General features: G+C 37.1%; 1 protein-coding gene across 1 annotated transcript in view; it reads left to right on the top strand.

Annotated features, from left to right (window-relative positions):
• Positions 1–1,541: 1,541 nt before the first annotated feature.
• LOC307142376 (CUB and sushi domain-containing protein 1) overlaps positions 1,542–23,744 on the top strand; it is a 787,545-nt gene continuing 765,342 nt past the window's right edge. Inside the window, exon 1 of the mRNA XM_079843154.1 lies at positions 1,542–1,617. Coding sequence (XP_079699280.1) covers positions 1,560–1,617 — 58 coding nt within the window. The 5' untranslated portion in view covers positions 1,542–1,559. The remainder of the gene's footprint in view (positions 1,618–23,744) is intronic.

The following is a 23,744-nucleotide window of genomic DNA, read 5'->3' as shown; positions in this document are numbered from 1 at the left end:
AAATTGCTATGCTGCTTATAGAATATGAAATTTTAGTATTACATAAAAAATGCAAGAAATATGCAGAAACATTTGCTGGTCGCGGACTTGCGGATCCGTCTATTCTAATACAGTCATTTCCCATGTATTAATCTGAGTGTCCAAGATCAATAGATGGCAGCATAGCCTCATTTTAAATCGTAACGAGAATGAACTTCTCTCTCAAAGTCGAAGAAAAACCATCGGACCAACGCATTTTGTGACCAATACTCTAACATCTTAACTGTGAGACATGCTCTGTCTGTTGATGAAGTGTGCTGCACTCTTTTACAGAGAGTGTGAGTTTGAACGTGTGCATCATGATGGTTATGGTGTGGGGGTGCAGTAAGAATGATGAGCTGCGTTTTATATTAAGCTAGTAAATATTCCTGTCACGAGGTTGCTCAGTTGTCATCAAAACACATTTATCTACATACGCCCAGACATAAATGTGCTCATCCTAACATTGAGATCCTAAGAACTGCTGCTACTTATTAACTATGATCGAATTAACCATTAACAATGATATTACAGCTTGAAAGGCAGTGGTGTTGCCTTGAATGTCTCACCCAAAAGATCATAAAGGAAATGCGTACATTATTTGTATTAGAATTTGTCATAATTTGGAACATAAGTTAATCGAACACGACTCCTAAAATAGCCAAAAATAGTGCAATACGCTATGTAACTCTGCTTTTTGTATTGGAATAATGTCTTGCTCCTGGGCAAATGAAATCGCGGAGCTACATGAGTTTACAAATATTAAAGGATTTTCTTTGATATCCAGTAGCCTACTGGTCTCATTAACCTATTTAGAATATAATGTTAATAATGTCATGTTTACTAAATAGGCTACCTATTTTGATCGAATGTGGTTAAAATTCCGTTATGGGATCATTCATTCATTCAATGTTAGGAGTTTTAAAATCCTAAAATATACTATTTACACACACACACACACAGGCTAGATTTGATAAAAGTGCGTGCGGAAACTGTTTTGTTATATTACAAATAATATGTTGTTTTCAAGAAAATTAAGATTCAGTTAGGATCAGACCCAAATTATGAGCGAAATTCCATTAGGAACCCCATACGCATAAAAAAAAAATACTTTTCCAGGCATTTCTTAAGATCGGTCCTATTAAATGATATGGCTCACTTAAAAGCGACTTTATTAGGTGATGTTTTTATGTGGACCCATAAGAGTCTGTGGACTGCCGCACCAGACTGTAGATCTCCATCCATATTCCCCTGTATCACACATGATGGTTGAGTCCAGCGCCTTCCTCTAGATGCGGACTGCCTCATCTCTCCATTCTTTCTCCACGGTTTGGAGCGAGGGAATCACTTTTGGTCCCAACACCACCGTGTCTCGTCTCTGCAGTGGCCATTCTCGGTGATATGAGAGCGAATATAGACGAATCCGTGTGCCATAGGCGTCAGATGTTCTTGCCAAAGCTGGATCTCTATGCATTACTGTTGTGATCGGTGAAAATAAAACGCAAGACACCGTGGCGCTGCGTGGAATTACAGCGGATACCATGGGCTCATTGAAGCACATCCTGCTGCTTTTCGCAGGTTTTGTTGCCGCAGCTCACGGTAAGTTGAAAGTCTGTTTTATAAGCTGGGTGTCATTATTCCCTTTGAGGAATATGACTTCTCTTTGGCATTATTGCAAAAGTCCTTTCAGACCTTGAATATACGTGGACGTAGATTTTGCATTTGACGAAGCCACATCAAAACTTGCATTATGGCACACAAAAAGTGTTTGAATAAGTTATGGCCACAATATAGGCCTATATTACACACAAATAGCCTACGTGGGGAGGTGACGCTTAAATGTTGTCAGCATAGACACCCTCATAACTTAAATCTGAATGTCTGATTGAATGAGAGACAAGATTGCACCGGAGAAATCCCGAGGATATTGCATTTTGATTGATTATAAAATCGATTTATTTTTATTATTTGTCACAATGCCTGTAGACTTTAGGGTTGAGCAGGGGAGGGAGAACACGCGCCTCATAATTTTTCTGAGAATTAGCTACATCATGTGATGTAGTATTACAAGAAAAAAATAAAATAAACACAACACACGAAGGCTATTTGATATCACACAGATGTGTTGGTATAAACTTTTTTTGGATCACAGACAGCTGTGTTGTGCAAAGAAAGGCCTTATAGCCGTCTATGGTCTTCAAACGGTTTCCTTTGAGGTTATGCATTATTGTATTATAGTATGTCAGTGGATTGACTTTGCAAGCTGTCAAAATCTAATTGATTACATATTTACAACATATAGTCTGTGCAGGAGGCACGATTTGATTTAGAAGAATGCAGAATTTGCACATAAAACATCCGGCAATGAAATTGACAGCCTGATGTTTATGATATGAGATTAGACATTTGTAGCTAAGGCTATATGTACATTTATCTGCAAAGATCTTTGAATGCATTGCGTTTTTTTATATGATCTATTTTTTTAATTACACAGGTTGCACATTTTTTAGGATATAGCCTACGTCTTAATGTTGTAGCTACAGTTTGGTTCTAACGTGTTGTTAATCCTTCTGCTGTGTGTTTGCAAGGAATCTTTTAGATCAACGAATTGTTCTTCTTGTTAGCTTCCATGCACTGATTCATGCATTTCATTTGTTGCGGCCCCCTTCACTGAACGAGTCGCTGTTTTGAATCCGAACGATATTCGGAGGCACTGAAGATATCTCGTTCCTGAACGAGGACAATTTATACACTGTTAAACATTTATTTCAGGTTAATAATCGCATTACTTTTACAGTAATATACCTATAGGATCTTGTATCTAACTGCACTCTCAGAAATGTCTTGTAAAATCTACAGTACTTTACAATTTTAGTCAAGTTTTTTTTAATTGTAGGTACTTTAACAGTACAGTATTGGAAAACACAAAAATACTGTAAACAAACAATATTATACAGTTTTTCTACAGTGCATACGGTCTATGAAGGCATGCAGCATGAATAGATTATGCTGCGTTTTTTGATACTTGTTGGTTTTATCTGTGCTGCTGGGTTTATTTTTGGTTCACTTTTAGCACTTTGTGTTGTTGGTTTACTTTGTAATATAAATGAGACGGATGGCATACTTTTTTTTGCCATAAGTAAGAAAATATATAATTTGATTCCTAATTGTTTTTCATTTTTTTAAACCATTAGTTGAATCTAGTTTTGGCCCATAGTGGATGTTACTGTGTAAAATGTTGCATGTCTGAATTATTAGGTTTATTCTGAGCAACAAATAAGGGCAAAACTTAAATATTCTTTCTAATAGTGTATGACCTGCATGTCTTCTTCCTCTCTTCTATCTCTCAAAACTGATTTTGATTATTGACGGTGTGTCTGAAAATGCATACTGTCTGAGAATTTGAACTTCGCAACCGTTAAAAAAGTACATAAAAAAGTATCTGGATAGTATGAATGTGTGTAGAATGAATACAATCCGAAGTGCAGATCCGTAAACACTCTAACAGCTCAATATTGCCCACAACCCATTGTGCGTTAGAGGAGGATTCAATTAGAACTACAAACATGAATACAAAGTAAAAAAAAACTACAAACATGGCGAATGTGCAAGCCCAACTCCCATGGAGATGTTTAGATAAAAGGTTTTGATTTATTCATTATCAGTATATAACCTGATGTATATAAAATATATTTATTCAATGTTATCCATATTTAATCTGCAAAAGCATTGTGAACTTTTGGTCCGATCTTCACGGCAGCTAGGGACGGTGCTAGAAAAAAGTTATCAAAAGATTTTTTAATTGTCTAAGCATTGCAAAGTTTTAAGTTAATTAATTGGTCAAGCAACAACCATTTTTACAATGTCCAAGCTTAATGACTATTATATTTGTATTACGTCTATATTTTGTCTGCACAAAGTTCAAACTTCTCAAAACTATATGCATGTATCTGTAGAGCAGGTCATTCTGAGTAAACATGCTTAGTTTCATGAATGTATGAAGCTTAGGAAGCTAACAGAAAATCTACTGAAACTTTAACTGAAAGATAAAGGCTGTGATATTGATGTTGAAGGATAAGGAATCTTTTAAGCCTAATCTTCTTTTCCATCGGTTTCCATCCTCTTTAATGGCAATATATGCATTGATAGTTAATTTGTATAACTATGGTGTACTGACAGTATAGTTTGAATCTGAATTGAATTTTTTTTTAATTGGTATGAATCATAAAACAAACACTTATGTGTTCAACTGCAAGCATTACATTATAAGGCAACACATATAGAAATACATTATATAAAAAGGGCCTTAAGGTAAATGCTTCAGATTAATAAGGCAACAGTTATCTTCACATTCATTTGAAATTGTCCTACGACATCCTATGACATGCGATTAATCTAAATTTAAATGTTGAATACGAGTCCACACATATTAGGACTGAACCCTAACTTTCAGTGAATATTCAATATGGACTTTGCTATAAAAAAATCATACGATTTTAATTTTATGGGCAATTGGTGCTTGGACACTGATGATTGATACTGTCCACGGATGAGTAACCCTACTAGCCAAAATATAACCTTATATTTGGTAACATGCTGTTTTTGCCAAAATAACATTAATCAAAATATTCTTGGGCTATGGTTAGAGGTCTATAAAATTTTCACTGTCAGCCCAAATTTTGCCTCGTTTTAGCCTAGACGTCAGGGCTATGTTTGGACGGTGATTAGATGTCTTTTAAACAAAACATTGCTTGCTGGGTTGCAGCTACAGTCAAACCAAAAATTATTCACACACCAGATATAATTTTTTACTAGTGGGTGCAGGACACTATAGTTCATTTATGTAAGTGAGGATAGCAAAATAAAGTAAACTGTGACATTATAACCAACAATTCTTCATACAGTGGACTACCAGTAAAATAGATAAAAATTTGGAACCAAAATTATTCAGACACTTTGACCTGACCATGTTTTGCTTAAGTGTTTATTCTTTAATTGCCAATGCAACCTTTTACACCACAGACTGGACAAAATTAAACATTGCTTGGTAATTGGTTGACCTAAATTGGTAGCTGACAGCTGATTGGTTGATTGTAATCCATTACATAAGTGCCAGTTGATTAATCATCGCATCCAAAATAAATGTTTGTGTTTACATATTATATGTGTGTACTGTGTATAATTATTATGTATATATAAATACGCACTCCTTCATGTATATAGTTAAGAAATATTTGCATATATATACTGTATATATGTTTATATAATTTATCATATATAAATATAACATATTTTTCTTAAATATGCATGTGTGTGTATTTATATATGCATAATACTTATACACAGTACACACACATATATATATTATGCAAACACACACTTTTATTTTGGATGCAATTATTTGCCATTAATCGATTGCCCAGCATATATATTAGTGCAGTCAATAGATTCATCAATTAATTGCAATTTATTGCACCTAACATTAGAATTTGTAACATATTTTTATATTGTAATACTTTTACATTAAATCTCCAAAATAATGTAGAAACAACATAAAGAGAGTAGCCTATTTAAAAAAAAAAAAAACGTTTAATGGCATCTTTTTACTAAGGACTGCATGTCTCTAAAAAAGCTATCAATTTTAGCAGTTTTAAAAAATATATATATTTTTTTAATTGAAGTGAACCTAAAACAATCTACACATAAACCCATTGTAATAAATGTCACATTTACCAGTCGGTCCGGTTCAGATTTTTACCTGTCCTGCTGAAATGCACAAAAAAGTTATTGTTTTCGTTTTTGTTGACCAATGTAACCTTGTAAACAGTGCTTTATGTTTTTCAGGTAGGTCTAACATGTTAATACAGAGAAATTGAATAATTTCTAGAATAACTTCTGTATCTGTGCAGTTAAACAAAGTCTTCACTATATACATTGTAAATTGAATTTAGATTAATCCTTATTAAAGCTACAAAAGTGATTCAGTTAAGAGCAGTGAGCGATTTTCTATGTCTTTTATTCTTTTATTAACATAAATGACACAAACAACAGCAGCGGTCACAAGACACATGACTTGGATCTGACACCCATTTTCTCACAACACTTTATGTTCATTTAACACGTTTTAACTCATTTAAAACTGTGCTTACTAGTATAGTCGACAAAATGGGAATTTGTATATTGGTATTGTATCATATATTGTATAGATGAATGACAGAAAAAAATGAAAAATGAATGACAGAAAAAAAACAGATGCTGCATTAATTGTGTTAAATATTTTTAAGCGTTAAACTGCAAAAATAAATAAACAAATAATAATGAATCGGATGCCCCAACACATTCATTTTGACAGCCCTACTATATATGTTGTGTAGCTAAATCGCAGATTACAAATCAACATATTATTATATACAGATACTTGCACAAAACATGTAAATAAATATTACAGGAAATGCAGTCTTGTAGCCTGCTTATCTCCATTACCTCACTGCTAATGTAGGCCTACTTGTGTGAATGAACATCTTTGCTCAGACTGTCTCCTCTCTCTGTCTGTGAACTACAATTCAAAGGCTACTTTCTGTATTCCCATTATTTTCAACGTTTTAGAGGACATGCTTTTTCAAAAGAATTAGTGATGCTGCGGGCACTTCTACTGCTTTGCAAGCCTGTGAAAGAATCATTAGTTTTGTCACAGCTGTGCCATCAAAGTTAATGACAATGACTGCTGCTATTCCTTGTTCAAAGGCATCTGGGGAGTTTTCATGGACAGACATTAATTAATCTAGTTTTATCAGCCATGATGTACAAAATAGCAGAAAGCAAGAAAGTTTATTTGTTGCTTAAAAATACATCAGTTTTTAGAGTAGCATATTTGATGTATTTATTGATTTATTTTTCAACAGAATGTTAAGCCTGATCATTGCTTGCCAATTTGGAGTCAAATTTGAACAATGGCAACCACTGAACAATGATCTTTATTGAGTATGATCCTTGCAAAAAAGATAATACTCTTAAACTGGAAATCTTCAGACTTCCTTTGCTTTAAAACTTGGATAACTGAAATGCTTAATTTTATATGAAAGACTGCACATTCTTTTGAGCCCAAATTACATTGTTTATTTTAAAAAGGTGACATGATTTTTGGGGATAAGCTGGATTCGTCATAGAATGATAACTCATTATTATTATTATTATTATTTGTATTAAAACATAAATATTGATCTATGTTAGATAGAAAGCCTATTGGGAGTGATTTTGGATGATATCATGCTTTAAATTGCTAATATGCTTTATAAAATATTAATTTTATAAAATTAGTGACCAGCTCTGTGTGACCGACACTCAATTTGCCCAGGTTTGAGTGACATAACATGAGACAAATTCAGTCCACTAAATATAATGAACTGTATAATTTCCTTAAGCAGTGACTATGCACCTTTATTAGACTATACAAATATTACACGTTTTCTATGGATTCAGTGTATATTAAACTTGTAACATGTTTTTGTTGGATCTGTTAGCTTCGAGCAGAGTCTTCTCATCCAGTATGTGTCTGTAGAAGTCCTGGCAGCTAATGTCTTGGGTAATGACTATAACCCTTGTTCCCTGAGAAGTGAACGAGACACAGCGTCGGAACGACACTTTGGGGTAGTGGTCCAGCGTAGCGTGTCTGAAGCATGAATGAAATCTATTCCAATCCTGATTGATGCTGCGTCATGACGTAGTATGTGACGGCATACCAGAATACTACAAAGGGACACCGGCTCATAACACAGATAGCTTTTGCGATGAAGCAAGCGCTCTAAACGTGATAAGGTGTGGTGGCGAGACACAGTGTCATAACCCAAGACGTTCCCTTTCCAGGGAACTCGCACTGCGTCGGAACGACACTTCGGGGAATGAAATACACACTATGCGACAACGAAATCACGACCGCCCTAGTGTGAAGCTGGCACCCCAGGCACACTTAGGACGCGAGCACTCTGGCACTAGGCGTTGCAGGGAGTTGCAGACTATAAAATCTTATGAAGGTATGTGGGTGGCCCACCCGGCCGCCTTGCAGATCTCCTGAAGAAAGGAGAGCCACAGAGGCGGTCATGCCCCTGGTGGAATGAGCCCTCATAGCCATAGGTGAAGGCAAATTACGCACCTGATAAGCCGTGGCTATAGCCTGGACAATCCAATTACTGGTGATACATGATGAAGATGCTGCATGTGCCAATGTAACAATGTTGTGCACTGTATGGTTATTGTGGGCACTTCAAAATTTGTGAATAATTCTATTGTATTATCCGAATTGATTAGATTTTTAGGTCAAAACAGTATTTACAGTCCATGTTTTCAAACAGCCATTCAGATTTTTGTATTCGTTCTGTTGTAAACACTTAAAGACAGCTAGAGCTGCACGGTTAATCATTAAAAGAATGTGTTTGAATCGAGATCGCCATATCCTGACAAAAGAAGACTTACAGAGACAAATGAGTTGTCAAACTACAAGAAGTTACCTCCAGCCTCAGGCCTCACATGCAAATGTGACATTCGAGGTTTTAAGAGAACGGTGATTGAGTAGGGGCTGATGAGAGCTTTTTAAAACAGGCCCTTGTTAACTCAACCGCCCTAGTTGAACTGAAATGTCAATTAGTTGATTAATATGTATTTGCAATGGCTATTGCACACAATTTCCTTGTTTATTAGATTTTTTTGTTAATGATTGGCTTTACTGTGTTTGTTTTTCTTTTCGCTATAAAGTCCTCCCAGACATTCTTTGAAAGTTTGCATGTCACTAAGTAAAACCATTTGCTACTCATTTTACTTCAGTAATATGTGTTTTTGAGTGAAACAGGATAGTTAAAAAGAAGTAGACCAGGAGACCAGGAATTTTTTACTTTTTATGTTTACTTTAATTCATAGCTTTGGTAAAGATACAGTGGCAAAATGTGGATCCATCGCTGATGAATGAAGCACTTCTATAAATAAATGGTGTCTAGAGGAACACTTCAGTTTGGGTAAGTAAAAAGGGCTATGTCAAATAATTAAAATGCAGCAAATGTCTACACACACCACATCTTTAAATGGTGTTGATTAGGCAGGCGGATACAAAGTCTGGAGCCAAGAAGCATCCATAATTCAGTGGACAGCTGGCTCAATGTGACAGTGCAACCTTTTATTTCAAGTTTTTGACAGCTCTTCCTCAACTTCCCTTGTTTGCACTGATTCTTTCAGTCTCAAATGCTTTATGACTATTTTAGTTCACCCAAAAATGAAAATTAGCCCATGATTTACTCACCATCAAGTCAACATTCTCCTTTCAAACGAATACAATCGGAGTTATGTTAAAAAAGTCCTGGCTAATCCAAGCATTATAATGGCATTGACTTGGGTCGTTTTTGAAGTCCATAAGAGTGCATCTATCCATCATAAAAGTGCTCCACACGGTTAATAAAGGCCTTCTGAAGCAAAGTGGCACATTTGTGTAAGACAAATATCCATATTTAAAACTTTATAGACTAAAATAGCTATCTTCCGGCAGTCAGCAGTGTGCTAGTCGACTTGCGCTAAAAGAGTAACCCTTGACATTACTTTTTGTTAGCTATTTTAGTCTAAAGCGACCTATCAAGTCAATGCCATTATAATGCTTGGATTAGCCAGGACTTTTTTTAATATAACTCAGATTTCCCTCATTCCCTCACCAATCATTACATTTACATTTACATTTAGTCATTTAGCAGACGCTTTTATCCAAAGCGACTTACAAATGAGAGCAATAGAAGCAACTACAACAGTCAGAGGCTACAGTATGCAAGTGCTGTAACAAGTCTCAGTTAATCTAACACAGAACACACAGGGTTTTTTTTTTTTTTTTTAAATAAATTAGACGGACAGAAAAATGAATAGAATGTTAAGTGCTATTCTTGATTGGTCAGGTGCTGCTGGAAGAGATGCGTCTTTAGATGTTTTTTGAAAATGGCTACAGACTCGGCTGCTCGAATTGAGATAGGCAGGTCATTCCACCAGGTGGGGGCAGTCCAGGAAAAGGTCCGTGACAGTGATTTCATGCCTCTCTGGTATGGCACCACAAGGCGTCGTTCACTGGTAGAACGCAAACTCCTGGAGGGTGTGTATGTCTGAACAAGCGAGTTAAGGTAAATTGGTGCAGAGCCAGTGGTTGCTTTGAAGGCGAGTACCAGTGCCTTGAATTTGATGCGAGCGGCTATTGGTAGCCAGTGGAGTCTGATGAAGAGAGGCGTGACGTGCGCTCTCTTCGGCTCGTTAAAGATCACCCTCGCCGCTGCATTCTGGATCAGTTGCAAGGGTTTGATAGTGCATGCCGGAAGGCCTGCTAGAAGAGCATTACAGTAGTCCAGTCTGGAGAGAACAAGAGCTTGGACCAAGAGTTGTGTGGTCTGCTCTGATAGGAAGGCTCTAATCTTCCTAATGTTGTATAATGCAAATCTGCAGGACCGGGTTGTTGCAGTAATGTGGTCAGTGAATTTTAGCTGATCATCGATCACAACTCCAAGATTCCTGGCTGTCCTGGACGGAGTTATGGTTGATGATCCTAGCTGAATGGAGAGATTGTGATGAAGTGCTGGGTTGGCTGAGACCACAAGCAGTTCAGTCTTTGCAAGGTTGAGTTGCAGGTGATGCTCCTTCATCCAGGCAGAAATGTCTGTTAGGCAGGCAGCAATACGAACACCAACCGTGGGATCATCTGGTTGAAATGAGAATCACTGCTGCATATAAGCATATACCATAACATTCACATTGTCTGGTCTTGTTTGAGCAAAGGGCTCACTTACCAGTTGTCCCCAAGAGCCCAAATTCTGTTACTGCTCTCCAGCATTTCTCCATCGTCTTACAGATCCACATTGTCTCTTGTTCCTGCAAATTTGCTACTTGTAGAGGTATGCGCTACATCATCCATCATCCATGATCTCCAATCCACCTGCAACACAGAGACTGTCAGTATCTTCCCATTATATCATCTATGAGCTGCAATATCTGTCTGCAAAGACTAATCTGCATTTACTTGTTACTTATCTGTGTTAATAAAGAAACCGCCATTGATTTGAATCTCTGTCTTGAGTCTCTGTTCTGTAAAAACACACACCCATATATATTTATAACTTTTTGATCTATCAATGTGATTTTTTTTTAAGGTTATGGAGTTCAAGAACAGAAAGGGAGATCAACTAAACAACATGAGATTCAGAAATTATGCATTTAAAATTTGTTGCAGGTTGGCAGTGTTGTAGGATTTAAAATGGTCATTTTTACAGAGCTCTCTTGGCTTTTTTTTTTTTTTTTTTTTAAACTGTTTTGTGGTGGCATTAGGCTGATATTTTTTTGGAGACTGAGAAAAGAAGGCCCTTTGCTGTACTCTGAAGTATGCACAAAACAAACACTGTGATCCCAATTCTTAAATATCAATTATGTTATAATGTTATAGTCACAATACCATTTGCATATAATTCAGGTAAAAACCAGTGACCACTCTGTGTTAGTTTCCTGCAGCACGGCTGATAGGTATAGTGGGTATACATATTTTTTTATTTTAACTTGGCAGCTTACACAAAGTCATTATTAATCTTATTTTATTAGTACTTTTTTATTTTTTTTATTCAGAGGGGTCATAGAAAGACAATCTGTCACAGTCAAGAACAAAACACTTGCCAGGAAAATACAAAAGCAACAATTTTATAGTAAAATTAAATAGTTAAACAAAAATACACACATGGAGAGAGCAAACAAAAAACCAAAACTAACCAAAATTAAAAAGTTCAAGGCATATCCATGTTCAACCAATTCACATCTGTGTAATACTACGCTTTAAAAAATATATATCATAATTTCTTACATTTTACATCTTACATTTAGTATTTTATTGCAGATAAATTGGTTACTTCACATATATTTCAGTGCTTGGGTAACATAATAATGTTGTGGGGCAGTTGTGGCCTAACTGTAGAGACCAAAGGTTGCGTTTGATTCTCAATACCGGCAGGAAATGACTGAGGTGTCCTTGAGCAAGGCTAAGCAAAATTATGACAAATTGACACATTGCACATGTACCTTTTGCAAAACAATTTAACCCTGAAGTAGCCATTAATACCATTATTAATACCATTAATCTCTCAATTAACACATGGCATGGCCAGGCCTATTCTTATTATTCTCCAACATTTATAAAACCTATGTAAACAATGCAAGTCTGATGCTAAAAGGGGAGGGGAGCTAAACAAAGGCTTGTCAAGTGGTTTGGAGACGTTGAAAGGGGATATAAAACTGTAATTATCTCAGAAGGCATCACAGAGACATTTTAATTTAATGTATGTTGCGTTTATCAGTCATGCAGAGAGTGAGACTGCTATTTTCACTTTCGTCTTATCTCTTGCTCTGTCTTTAACATTTCTTCACTGTGTAAGGTCTAACTCCCAACACCCATTTTCATGTAAAACAGATCCCCCGGTTTCACAGACAAGGCTTAAGCCTAGGCTAAGACTAAAATGCATGTTTGAGTTGTTTTAACTGAAAGCAACTTGCACTGACACATCTTAAAAATAAGTTAATGCATTTGTTTTTTCTCAAGATGCACAAAAGGAATGTTTTTTCTTTTTCACATGTATAAAAGCTGTTAAATGTCCTAATTGAACGATATCCTGGCTTAACCTTAGCCCTGTCTGTGAAACCGTCATTGTCGGTTCAGCCCACTCAACTGCCATTTTGTTAATGTAATCGAAAGGTTCTTAGGCCATACCTACACCTGCAGCTGAATTGTGTTTCAAGAAACATATTCAAAAATAGGTATCCTTTATGGTTGAATAGCTTGATTTGACTTTGGCTTGATTTGTCCACACCACATGGCATCCTGGTAATGCCACTAATCAGTCTAAAAAACATTCCTGTTGATCCTGTCCTGGTCCAGGAATCACACGAAAGGTACAGCCTTTACCCATAAAGATGTAAGCTATTTGAGCTTGTAGAACATTTCTGCCTACAGCTGCCACATTTAGCTTTATTTCTCCTAATTTTTCCACAAGTGCTCTGTCTCCTCTATATCTTTGTTCTGTTCTTTTTTTTAAAGATGTATTTTTATCGTTTTTCCTTTATTTAGATAGTATAGTTGGAAAGTGGGTAGGAAGCGAAGTGCAAATGCGCTACATGTCAGAGCACTGCCTCTGAGGCCATCGGCTCTGACAGATCTATGTTCTGTTGTCTTAAGTAGCTCTGAATAAGGGTGTCTAGAGTAAGTCAGGTGAGGTTTATAAAACATGAAACAGTGGAAAACTTCAACAACAGAGTTAAAGTGAAACATGCATTGTACAAACTGTTCTGATACATTGACAGTAATTGGCCCTATACATCTGCAGGCAGAAACTAAAAGGATTCAGGAAACTCTTACGTAATACTACAAGTAAATGCCAGCAAACTGATCAAAAGGCCAAAGGACGGCTATAAAAGGAACTTCCAGCTGCTAGAAAATCTGACATTTACCTTTTGAAGGATTTTTGGATTTAGTATAGACATTTGCTCACTCCCCTATACCACGTGTCATTTGTACAGACTAAATATGTTCTTAAGTGAATGTTGAATTCTATCCTATTATTCTGATAAGCATTGCATTGTATCTTTTTATTTGTGATTTATGTATTAAAAACCTACAAATAAATGCTCCAGAAGGTGGCTTTTTGGGAGTACTACATATTGATGAAGCTGTTTACTGTTAAATTTAATGAAATCAAAGGTTATCCTACTGTTTTTAAGGCAGACACTGGCCTGATCTATACCTGTATTATTTGGTAGCATGACTTTATTATAACCAACCTGGGGTGCGTTTCCCGAAAGCGTCGTTAGCCAAATATAGTCGCAAGTTCCGTCGTTATCAACATAGTTCAAAGTTTAACGAGTCGGTGTTTCCTGAAACCATAGTTCCAACGAACGTTCGCAAACATCATCGCAAAGTTGCGTGGTTGGAACTATGGGTTGGAACGACAGCTCTCGACCTGTGGTTAGAAGCGTAGTTTCTTGTTTGCATAATATGTGGACTTAATAAATAATCATCTTGAGCAAAATAAGCAAGCTGACATTCAGTACAATCTAAATATTTTATTTAGAATACATACAAATGTCTTTTAGTTTGTCAAAAGATTTAAAGCACTGTTTTTAAAGAGTGCGCATGCATACGTGCTCTATTGCATAAGGACGAGCCAATGGTTAAATCTGGAAATAAAGCAAAATAACTGAGAAAAATTTGAATTAGTCCTCATATACCATGTTCATAGTTTATAGAAAAAAATATAGCATTAATTCATACTTAGACCTATTCATTAAAATAAGTTATTACTCCACCACCTGGGTGACATCATTAACCAACGTGGTTTAAAATATGCGACAATACGGTTTCAGGAAACAGTCGTCAGCTAGTTGATTTCTTCAACGATGCATCGTACTATGGTAGTTAAGCAGTGAGTTACATGGTTGTATGGGAAACACACCCCTGGTCTCATTGTTATACATAAGTATTAATATGTAACATTTACAGGCACAAAACATACATGTTTGTGCGTTTGGATAGATGCTGAGAAGTACAATATGGACGTATCGAAAAACAAACTTTATTACGCATTTACACCTAAAAAAAAAACTACACAAATTATTTATATCATAAAGATATTTGTATAATTGCCCTTTTACCATAAACCCTTCCCCCAAACCCAGACATTTTATAGAGTAATGGACATACATTTGTAAGAAAAAATTAAATTTTAATAACATAGCATTAAAAATATATTTTTAGCCACTAATCCTACTCCTACCTCTAACCTACCCATAACCATTTCTTAAAAATATGTACAGTTATAAGGATAAACATAACAGACAGACAAGTGCAATCACAATAATTTATTTATTGCAAAAATGTATTTTTAAAGTAGTCCAAATGACAACATGTTACAGTCACAGTCCTCTCTGGCAGCATATAATAGTTATATGATAATGGAACTGAGCTGGATGACATCACTGTTTTCTCCAGAGCGCCTGTACAGCCGAATCAAATTCTGTTGCATTATTTTCCTGTTAACACTGTGAAGCTGCTTTGAAACAATCGGCATTGTAAAAAAAGGGCTATATAAATAAAGGTGACGACTTGAAAGGTGACTTCTGTATACAGAGCAGAATTTAAGTTATTAATCGCTGAAAATGTTATCCCGATCCACTGTGTTTTTCATTCAAACACACATCATCTAAAACATGGCATGTCGCAATCTGTGATGAAGCAGGCAAGAGCCAATGAGCACTTGATATCACTGGCGTAAAAAACGTGCCGTAAAGCTTCTTGAGGCAGCAATTTGTTATATTTATAATAGGGGTGGGTGATACTGCAAAATTTGGTATCGATCTGTATCAGTATCGCCGATATTGATATGTATGATATTGATATGGAGGCTTTCCTGTGTGTGTGTGTGTGTGTGTGTGTGTGTGTGTGTGTGTGTGGGGGGGGGGATGGTTAGGGGGTGCGATCGCACTTCAGCTAAACTGCTGAAGCAAGGGATCACAGGGATGCAGGGAGTATGGCAAAGGGACGCAGTGTTTCGTTCCCTTCTCAGGGAACTATGGTTATAGTCATAACCTGAGACGTTCCCTTTCGAGGAAACTTCACACTGCGTCCACTAGGGACAGCTCTGGGAACGAAATATTAAAACGCCATAATACCAAATGCCTGTCATGTGAAACTGTGGCACATTCAAGACAGGAGCACTGAAGAACCTGGAGCACATTCCAGGTCAAGATCATAGTATCTCACAAACGTGAGAGGCGAGGACCAACCGGCCACATCGCAGACTTCTTTGAGGGAAACCCCCGATACCAAGGCCTTAGAGGCCGCCATACTCCTAGTAGAGTGGGCTCTGACTGTTAAGGGACACTGCTGACTAGAAGACCCATAAGCCAGTGAGATAGCCTCGACTATCCACTTGCTCATTGTATGTTTGGACGCAGGGAGACCCCTGTTCTGAGGTCCAAAACAAACAAACAATTGATCCGCTTTCCTCCACAGGGCAGCTCTGTGGACGTAAGCATCCAGTGCTCGCACTGGACATACAAGGTTCAATCTTTCCTGGTCTGGATTAACAAATGGAGGACAGAGAGCTTGCAAAACTATAGGCCGTGGAACATTGGTTAACACCTTCGGAACATACACTAATCTAGGGTAAAGATTCCTCAATAAACCCGTCTCCGGCGTGATGACTCAGATCTTTCGAATATTTCAATCTAATATGACCTCTGACCTGTAAAGTTGCCAGAATAATAATCATAAACTGTTTGTTAATTGGCCAGAGGAGAACTGGCACCCCGACTGAGCCTGGTTTCTCCCAAGGTTTATTTTTCTCCATTATGCCACCTGATCGAGTTTTGGTTCCTTGCCACTGTTGCCTTTGGCTTGGCTTGCTCAGTTGGGGACACATCAACTAAATTACTGATCTGCCCACATTGTCACTGTATAATAATTGAAATGAGCTAGATGACATCACCGTTTTCTCCAGAGTGGCTGTACAGCCGAATCAAATTCTGTTGCATTATTTTCCTGTTTAAAACTGTGAAGCTGCTTTGAAACAATCTGCATTGTAAAAAGCACTATATAAATAAAGTTAACTTGACTTGACATAGTAAAGAGATGTGTTTTTAGTCTAGATTTAAACTGACAGAGTGTGTCTGCTTCCCGAACAATGCTAGGAAGTTCCAGAGTTTAGGTGCTAAATAGGAAAAGGATTGACCGCCTGCAGTTGATTTTGATGTTCTAGGTATTATTAACTGGCCAGAATTTTGAGACCACAATAGACGTGATGGAGTATGTGTTAAGAGCTCGCTCAAGTACTGGGGAGCTAAACCATTTAGTGCTTTGTAAGTAATTAGTAAGATTTTAAAATGTATACAATGTTTAATAGGGAACCAGTGAACGGTGTTGACGGAACCGGGCTAATATGGTCATACTTCCTGGTTCTATTAAGAACTCGAGCTGCTGCGCTTTGGACCAGCTGCAGTTTTTTATTAAGCAAGCAGGGGAACCACCGAGTAGAGCATTACAATAATCTAGCCTTGAGGTCATGAACGCATGAGCTAACTGTTCAGCATTTTGCATTGAAAGCATGTGCCGTAATTTAGATATATTTTTAAGAAGGAAGAATGCAGTTTTAGAGATTCTAGAAACGTGGCTTTCAAAACTGACCTCACTGACGACGAGGACTTGACAGAGCAGCCATCAAGTGTTAGACAGTATTCTAAGTTACTAAGTGAGGAGGCTCCTTTTTTTTTTTTCAGAATTAAGTTGCAGGAAATTACTAGTCATCCAATTTTTTATATCAGCTATGCATTCCATGCCAATGCAATTCCACTAATGTCAACATAATTTTCGAGTCTATTCAAAAGAATGTTATGGTCGATAGTATCGATGTCTAAATCGAAATCGATGTCTATATGGTCTAAAATCGAGTTACACTAATAGAGAGATACAACCACGATCATTTGTAACTCTGATGAGAGCAGTCTCAGTACTATGATACAGTATAAATCCTGACTGGAAATCCTCACAGCATAGGATTACTGAGAAAACGCCTTTTGTGGCCCACGACAAACAAAATAAATATAACATGATAAATAATGGTTAAACGATTACAGAAATGCTATTCATTTGAAGGTTTTAAAGGTGCATTGTGTAAATTTTATCAGCATCTAGTGGTGAGGTTGCAAATTGCAACCGCACACCGCTCACCTCTCCCTTTCAAAGCACATAGAGAAGCTACGGTGGCCGATACAGGACAAAGATGTTGTCGTCTGAGACAGCAGAGCAGCTAGCGCTCTGTAGAGCAGTTTGTCCATTTAGGGCTATTGTAGAAACATGTAGATAGAAATGGCTCATTCTAAGGTAATAAAAACATAACGGCTCATTATATAAGATCTTTATACACCACTGAAAATATAGTTATGTATATTATATTGCATTTCTGTCAATAGATCCTCATAAATTCTACACACTGCACCTTTAAAGTGTAGTCTTGTTTAACATTATGTAATCATTTAAAAGGAGTTTACAGCAGAAGTCATACTGGGCTTTTGTAAGTATTTAGTTTATACATCTGGTAAGTTAGTATAAAGTCTAATATATATATATATATATAAAAAAATATTTATTTTGTGATATTCATAAAGCCAGTTTGTGTTGGTGATACTTGCTATAAGATGCAAAACACAAGGCCTTTCTGAATAATGTTTTGCTTGATACTTTATGTAAATGTGCTTTTATGAAATATTAAGAATTCTGCTTTTATATTTTAATATTCACTGAGTTTAATAGTAAGATATGGGTCTATGCTTTTTTCCCCCAACACACTTGTGCAACCCAGTGTGTCTTAACTCTATACAAACTTCCATTTGTCTCTACCATCATCCCATCAGAGGCTGATCAAACTCTGTTTATGGGTTCTATTGTTAGGCTTCCCAAGGGTTCTGAAGAAAAAATCAGTATGCATTGAATTGAGTGAAAATTATCAAGCAGACTTTATTTAATGCTTGAAAGTGCTGACAGGGTGTCTTGCAACTGTGTATATCACATTATTTCTCTTGATTCACAATTGAGTAACAATTCTTCTTCTTATTATTTTTTTAAATGTAATGGAGCATAAAGGGTACAGGCACAGACAGATAAGAAAACCTCCTGTTGTGTGACAAGCCTACATTTTCGATCTATTAATTCAGGCTTTTTAAATCTTTCCATTATAGTTCAGATTTCTACAGGAAAGTTTTGTGTGAAATCTATGAGAGACTGGCTTGCTGTCACAATGTCACAAAAATATTTAGCGTCAATGCCATTCTTATTATGATGTAATGAGTACATCAGGTGTTATGGGAAGAGTTCCGGCTGTCCTAGTTAATTGTAACCTTTTACATTTTTTTGTTATTTAATGGATTGTTTTGTATTGCATAATTTTTCTAAAGAACACATCATAAGCCAATAAACTTTGGAAAATACAAAATATGTTAACTGGAGTAACTGGTGTGTGACAACTATATCCAGTTTCCCCTTTATATTATATTACTGATGAATGAACATATAGGCCTTTAATCTGTAGAACGCACTGTGGAAAATATTGTTTCATGATCAAAAGGGATCAGATGGCAAATTGGTTCCTTTGGTGAAGAAATGTTAACAAATGTTCCCTAGAAGATAATCAGATCTGAGCGAGTGAATAAAATGGAAATGAGACAACACCAAAGCACATGTTCACCCCCAGTCCTATGGCTGCCCTATTATTCATTGGGCATAACAAAATTTGATGCCTGGTTCCTGGAGGAGATCAGACCACTGCTATAACTTTTTCAACAACCAGACTTCATGTCCTCAGTGTTCTTTTATATTGGGAGTGTGCATGTCAAGTCAAGTCAAGTCAACTTTATTTATATAGCGCTTTTAACAATGTAGATTGTTTCAAAGCAGCTTTACAGTGTTAAACAGGAAAATAATGCAGCATAATTTTATTCAGCTGTATAGCCATTCTGGAAAAAAAGCTGATGTCATCAGTTCATTTCAGTTATCATACAGTGACAGTGTGGGCTTTAGATCAATAATTTGATCAGTAATTTAGTTTAAATGGTTAATTTAGTTTATTATTTAGATGTATTTCGATGTTTAGTTGAAAAAATAAACCTTGGGAGAAACCAGGCTCAGTCGGGGTGCCAGTTCTCCTCTGGCCAATTAACAAACAGCGTATTATTATTATTATTCTGGCAGTTTTACAGCTCGGAGGTCATAATAGATCAGAATATTCGAGGGACCGGGGGCAACATGCTGGAGACGGGTTTATTGAGGATGATGTTGATTAAATAATTATTAAAGTGCAATATTCGAATGATCGGAGGCAACACGCTGGAGACGGGTTTATTGAGGATGACATATCGAATTAAGTATTATTTAATTGTAATATTCTAACAATCTGAGTCAACACGCCGGCATTATTGAGATGCCGTGTCGATGAGGCAGTTGCAGGGGGAGTCTAATCACGGTCTCTCAGACACTTCGGGGTCCTGTGTTGGTCTTCTCTGGGCGCAGGTCCACCATCTGAACTGGATACGGCCCGGATCCGGCTGACTGCAGTAAACCTCGGGACAAAACAGAGAGACTATCATTAGCGTAGATGCCATTCTTCTGATGATGTAACGAGGACATCAGGTGTTATGGGAAGTGTTCCCGGTTCCGGCTGACCTAGTTAATGCAGCGTAACAATCATTTCATTGAAAAAGTGTTTTAAGTGTATGCCACAGTAAAGAGATGTGTTTTTAGTCTAGATTTAAACTGACAGAGTGTGTCTGCTTCCCGAACAATGTTAGGAAGACTGTTCCAGAGTTTAGGTGCTAAATAGGAAAAGGATCGACCGCCTGCAGTTGATTTGGATATTCTCGGTATTATCAACTGGCCAGAATTTTGAGACCGCAGTAGACGTGATGGAGTATAATATGTTAAGAGCTCGCTCAAGTATTGGGGAGCTAAACCATTTAGTGCTTTGTAAGTAATAAGTAAGATTTTAAAATGTATGCGATGTTTAATAGGCAGCCAGTGCAGTGTTGACAGAACTGGGCTAATATGGTCATACTTCCTGGTTCTAGTAAGAACTCGAGCTGCTGCGTTTTGGACCAGCTGGAGTTTATTTATTAAGCGAGCAGGGCAACCACCCAGTAGAGCATTACAATAATCTAACCTTGAGGTCATGAACGCATGAACTAACTGTTCAGCATTTTGCATTGAGAGCATGTGCCGTAATTTAGATATATTTTTAAGATGGTAGAAAGCAGTTTTACAGATGCTAGAAACGTGGCTTTCAAACGAAAGATTGGTATCAAAGAGCACACCCAGGTTCCTCACTGACGACGAGGACTTGACAGAACAGCCATCAAGTGTTAGACAGTATTCTAGGTTACTACTTGTGGAGCTTTTTTGTCCAATAATTAAAAATTCATTTTTTTCTGAATTGAGTTGCAGGAAATTACCGGTCATCCAATGTTTTATATCAGCTATGCATTCCGTTAATCTTGTGAATTGGTAAGTTTCTTCAGGGCGTGAAGAAATATAGAGCTGAGTATCGTCAGCATAACAATGAAAACTAACGCCATGCTTCCTAATGATATCTCCCAGTGGTAGCATGTACAGGGTGAAGAGTAGCGGTCCTAGCACTGAGCCTTGTGGTTCTCCATACTGAACTTGCGATCGGTGTGACATATCTTCATTTACTACTACAAACTGATAACGGTCGCATAGGTATGATTTAAACCATGATAATGCAATTCCACTAATACCTACATCATTTTCGAGTCTATTCAAAAGAATGTTGTGGTCGATAGTATCAAATGCAGCGCTAAGATCGAGTAACACTAATAGAGAGATACAGCCACGATCGGATGATAAGAGCAAATCATTTGTAACTCTGACGAGAGCAGTCTCAGTGCTATGATACGGTCTAAATCCTGACTGGAAATCCTCACAGATACCATTTCTTTCTAAAAAGGAACATAATTGTGAAGACACTGCCTTTTCAAGTATTTTTGACAGAAAGGGTAGATTTGAGATTGGTCTATAATTGACTAAATCTGTAGGATCAAGTTGCGTTTTTTTAATAAGTGGTTTAATAATAGCCAACTTAAAAGTTTTTGGTACATATCCTAATGACAAAGAAGAATTAATGATATTAAGAAGAGGATCTATGACCTCTGGTAGCATCTCTTTTAATAGCCTAGTTGGTATAGGGTCGAGCATACATGTTGTCGATTTTGATGATTTAACGAGTTTAGCCAATTCTTCTTCTCCTAAAGCAGTGAATGAGTGTAATTTTTCCTCAGTGACACTACAATGCTCTGTCTGATGTGATGCTGTATTAGACGGCTGCATGGTTACATTTTTTCCCTAATATTATCAATCTTACATGTGAAGACGTTCATAAAGTCATTACTGCTGTGCTGTTTACAATCATCAGAAGTTGAAGCTTTATTTTTGGTTAATTTAGCCACTGTATCGAATAAATACCTTGGGTTGTGTTTGTTTTCTTCCAAGAGAGTTGAGAAATAAGCAGATCTAGCAGTTTTTACGGCCTTTCTGTATGTGATCATGTGCTCTTTCCACGAATTACGAAATACCTCTAATTTTGTTTTCTTCCAGATGCGCTCCATTTTTCTGGCTGCTGTTTTAAGGGCCCGGGTGTGCTCGTTGTACCACGGCGTTGGACTATTTTCTTTAATCTTCTTTAAGCGCAGAGGAGCAACTGTGTCTAAAGTACTGGAAAAGAGAGAGTCAATAGTTTCTGTTGCAACATCGAGTTCTTCTATACTATCTGGGATGCTGAGCAGATGATACTGATGAGGGAGATTATTTAAAAAGCAATCTTTAGTAGCGGCAGTGATTGTCCTGCCATTTTCAAAGCGAGGGAGCGGCTTTGCAACCTTAGCTAAATTAGGTATACATGATACTAAGAAATGATCTGAGATGTCATCGCTCTGCTGCAGAATTTCAACGGTATCAACATTTATTCCATGTGACAATATTAGGTCTAAAGTATGGTTATGGCGATGAGTGGCTCCTGACACGTGTTGCCTAATTCCAATAGAGTTTAGTGTGTCTTTAAATGCTAATCCCAATACGTCTTTTCCGTTGTCTACATGGATATTAAAATCACCAACAATTAGTACTTTATCTACGGCCAGTACTAACTCTGATAGAAAATCAGCAAATTCTTTGATAAAGTCTGTATTATGCCCTGGTGGCCTGTAAACAGTAGCTAACACAAATGTTGAACGGGTTTTATCATGTACACTACATAGCGTTACATAATGCACCAAAACTTCAAAGGAATTATATTTGAAACTAGACTTCTGAGTAATACTGAAGATATTATTATAAATTACAGCAACCCCTCCCCCTTTACCTTTCAGACGCGGCTCATGTTTATAACAATAATCTTGGGGGGTGGACTCATTTAAGGTAATGTAGTCGTCAGGTTTTAGCCAGGTTTCTGTCAAACAGAGCACATCTAGATTATTATCTGTAATAATATCATTAACAATAAGCGCTTTTGGGGAAAGGGATCTAATATTCAGCAACCCAAGCTTTATCAATTGTTCATCTGTATTATATATTTTGTTTATTTGTTGGACGTCAATTACATTTTTACTGTTGAATGGTTTTGATGTTTTTTTGTATTTACTAATTCGGGGAACAGACACAGTCTCTATATGATAATATCTAGGTGAAAGAGTCTCTATGTGCTGGGATTTATCTGACTCCGGTAACGTGAGACAGCAAGCAGACGGTCGGTTTAGCCAGTTTGTCTGCTTCCTGACCTGGGCCCTAGTGAGTCAAGGTTTAGCTCTAAGACTATGTGCCAAATTACTAGAGAGAAGAGCGGCACCACCCCAAGAGGGATGGATGCCATCCTTCTTCAACAGGTCAGGTCTGCCCCAAAAACTTTTCCAATTGTCTATGAACCCTATGTTATTTTGCAGACACCACTTAGACATGTGTACAAGTGATAAGGGTCATGCTGGGTCATGCTGATTGTAATGTTAAATGAACAGCAAGTAGCCCTTAAACCTTTCCCCTTTAGTTTTTGCATTACACATTGCAGCACTTTGGTGGCTTGTCAACAGCCCTGGCCATGCCACAGCTTGTGTGCTCACCACATTCTAATGAG

Source organism: Gobio gobio, assembly GCF_949357685.1.
Source record: "Gobio gobio genome assembly, chromosome: 18".
Taxonomy (NCBI): domain Eukaryota; kingdom Metazoa; phylum Chordata; class Actinopteri; order Cypriniformes; family Gobionidae; genus Gobio; species Gobio gobio.
The sequence above is the reverse complement of the archived record's forward strand: the minus strand, read 5'-3'. Positions and strand labels throughout refer to the sequence as shown.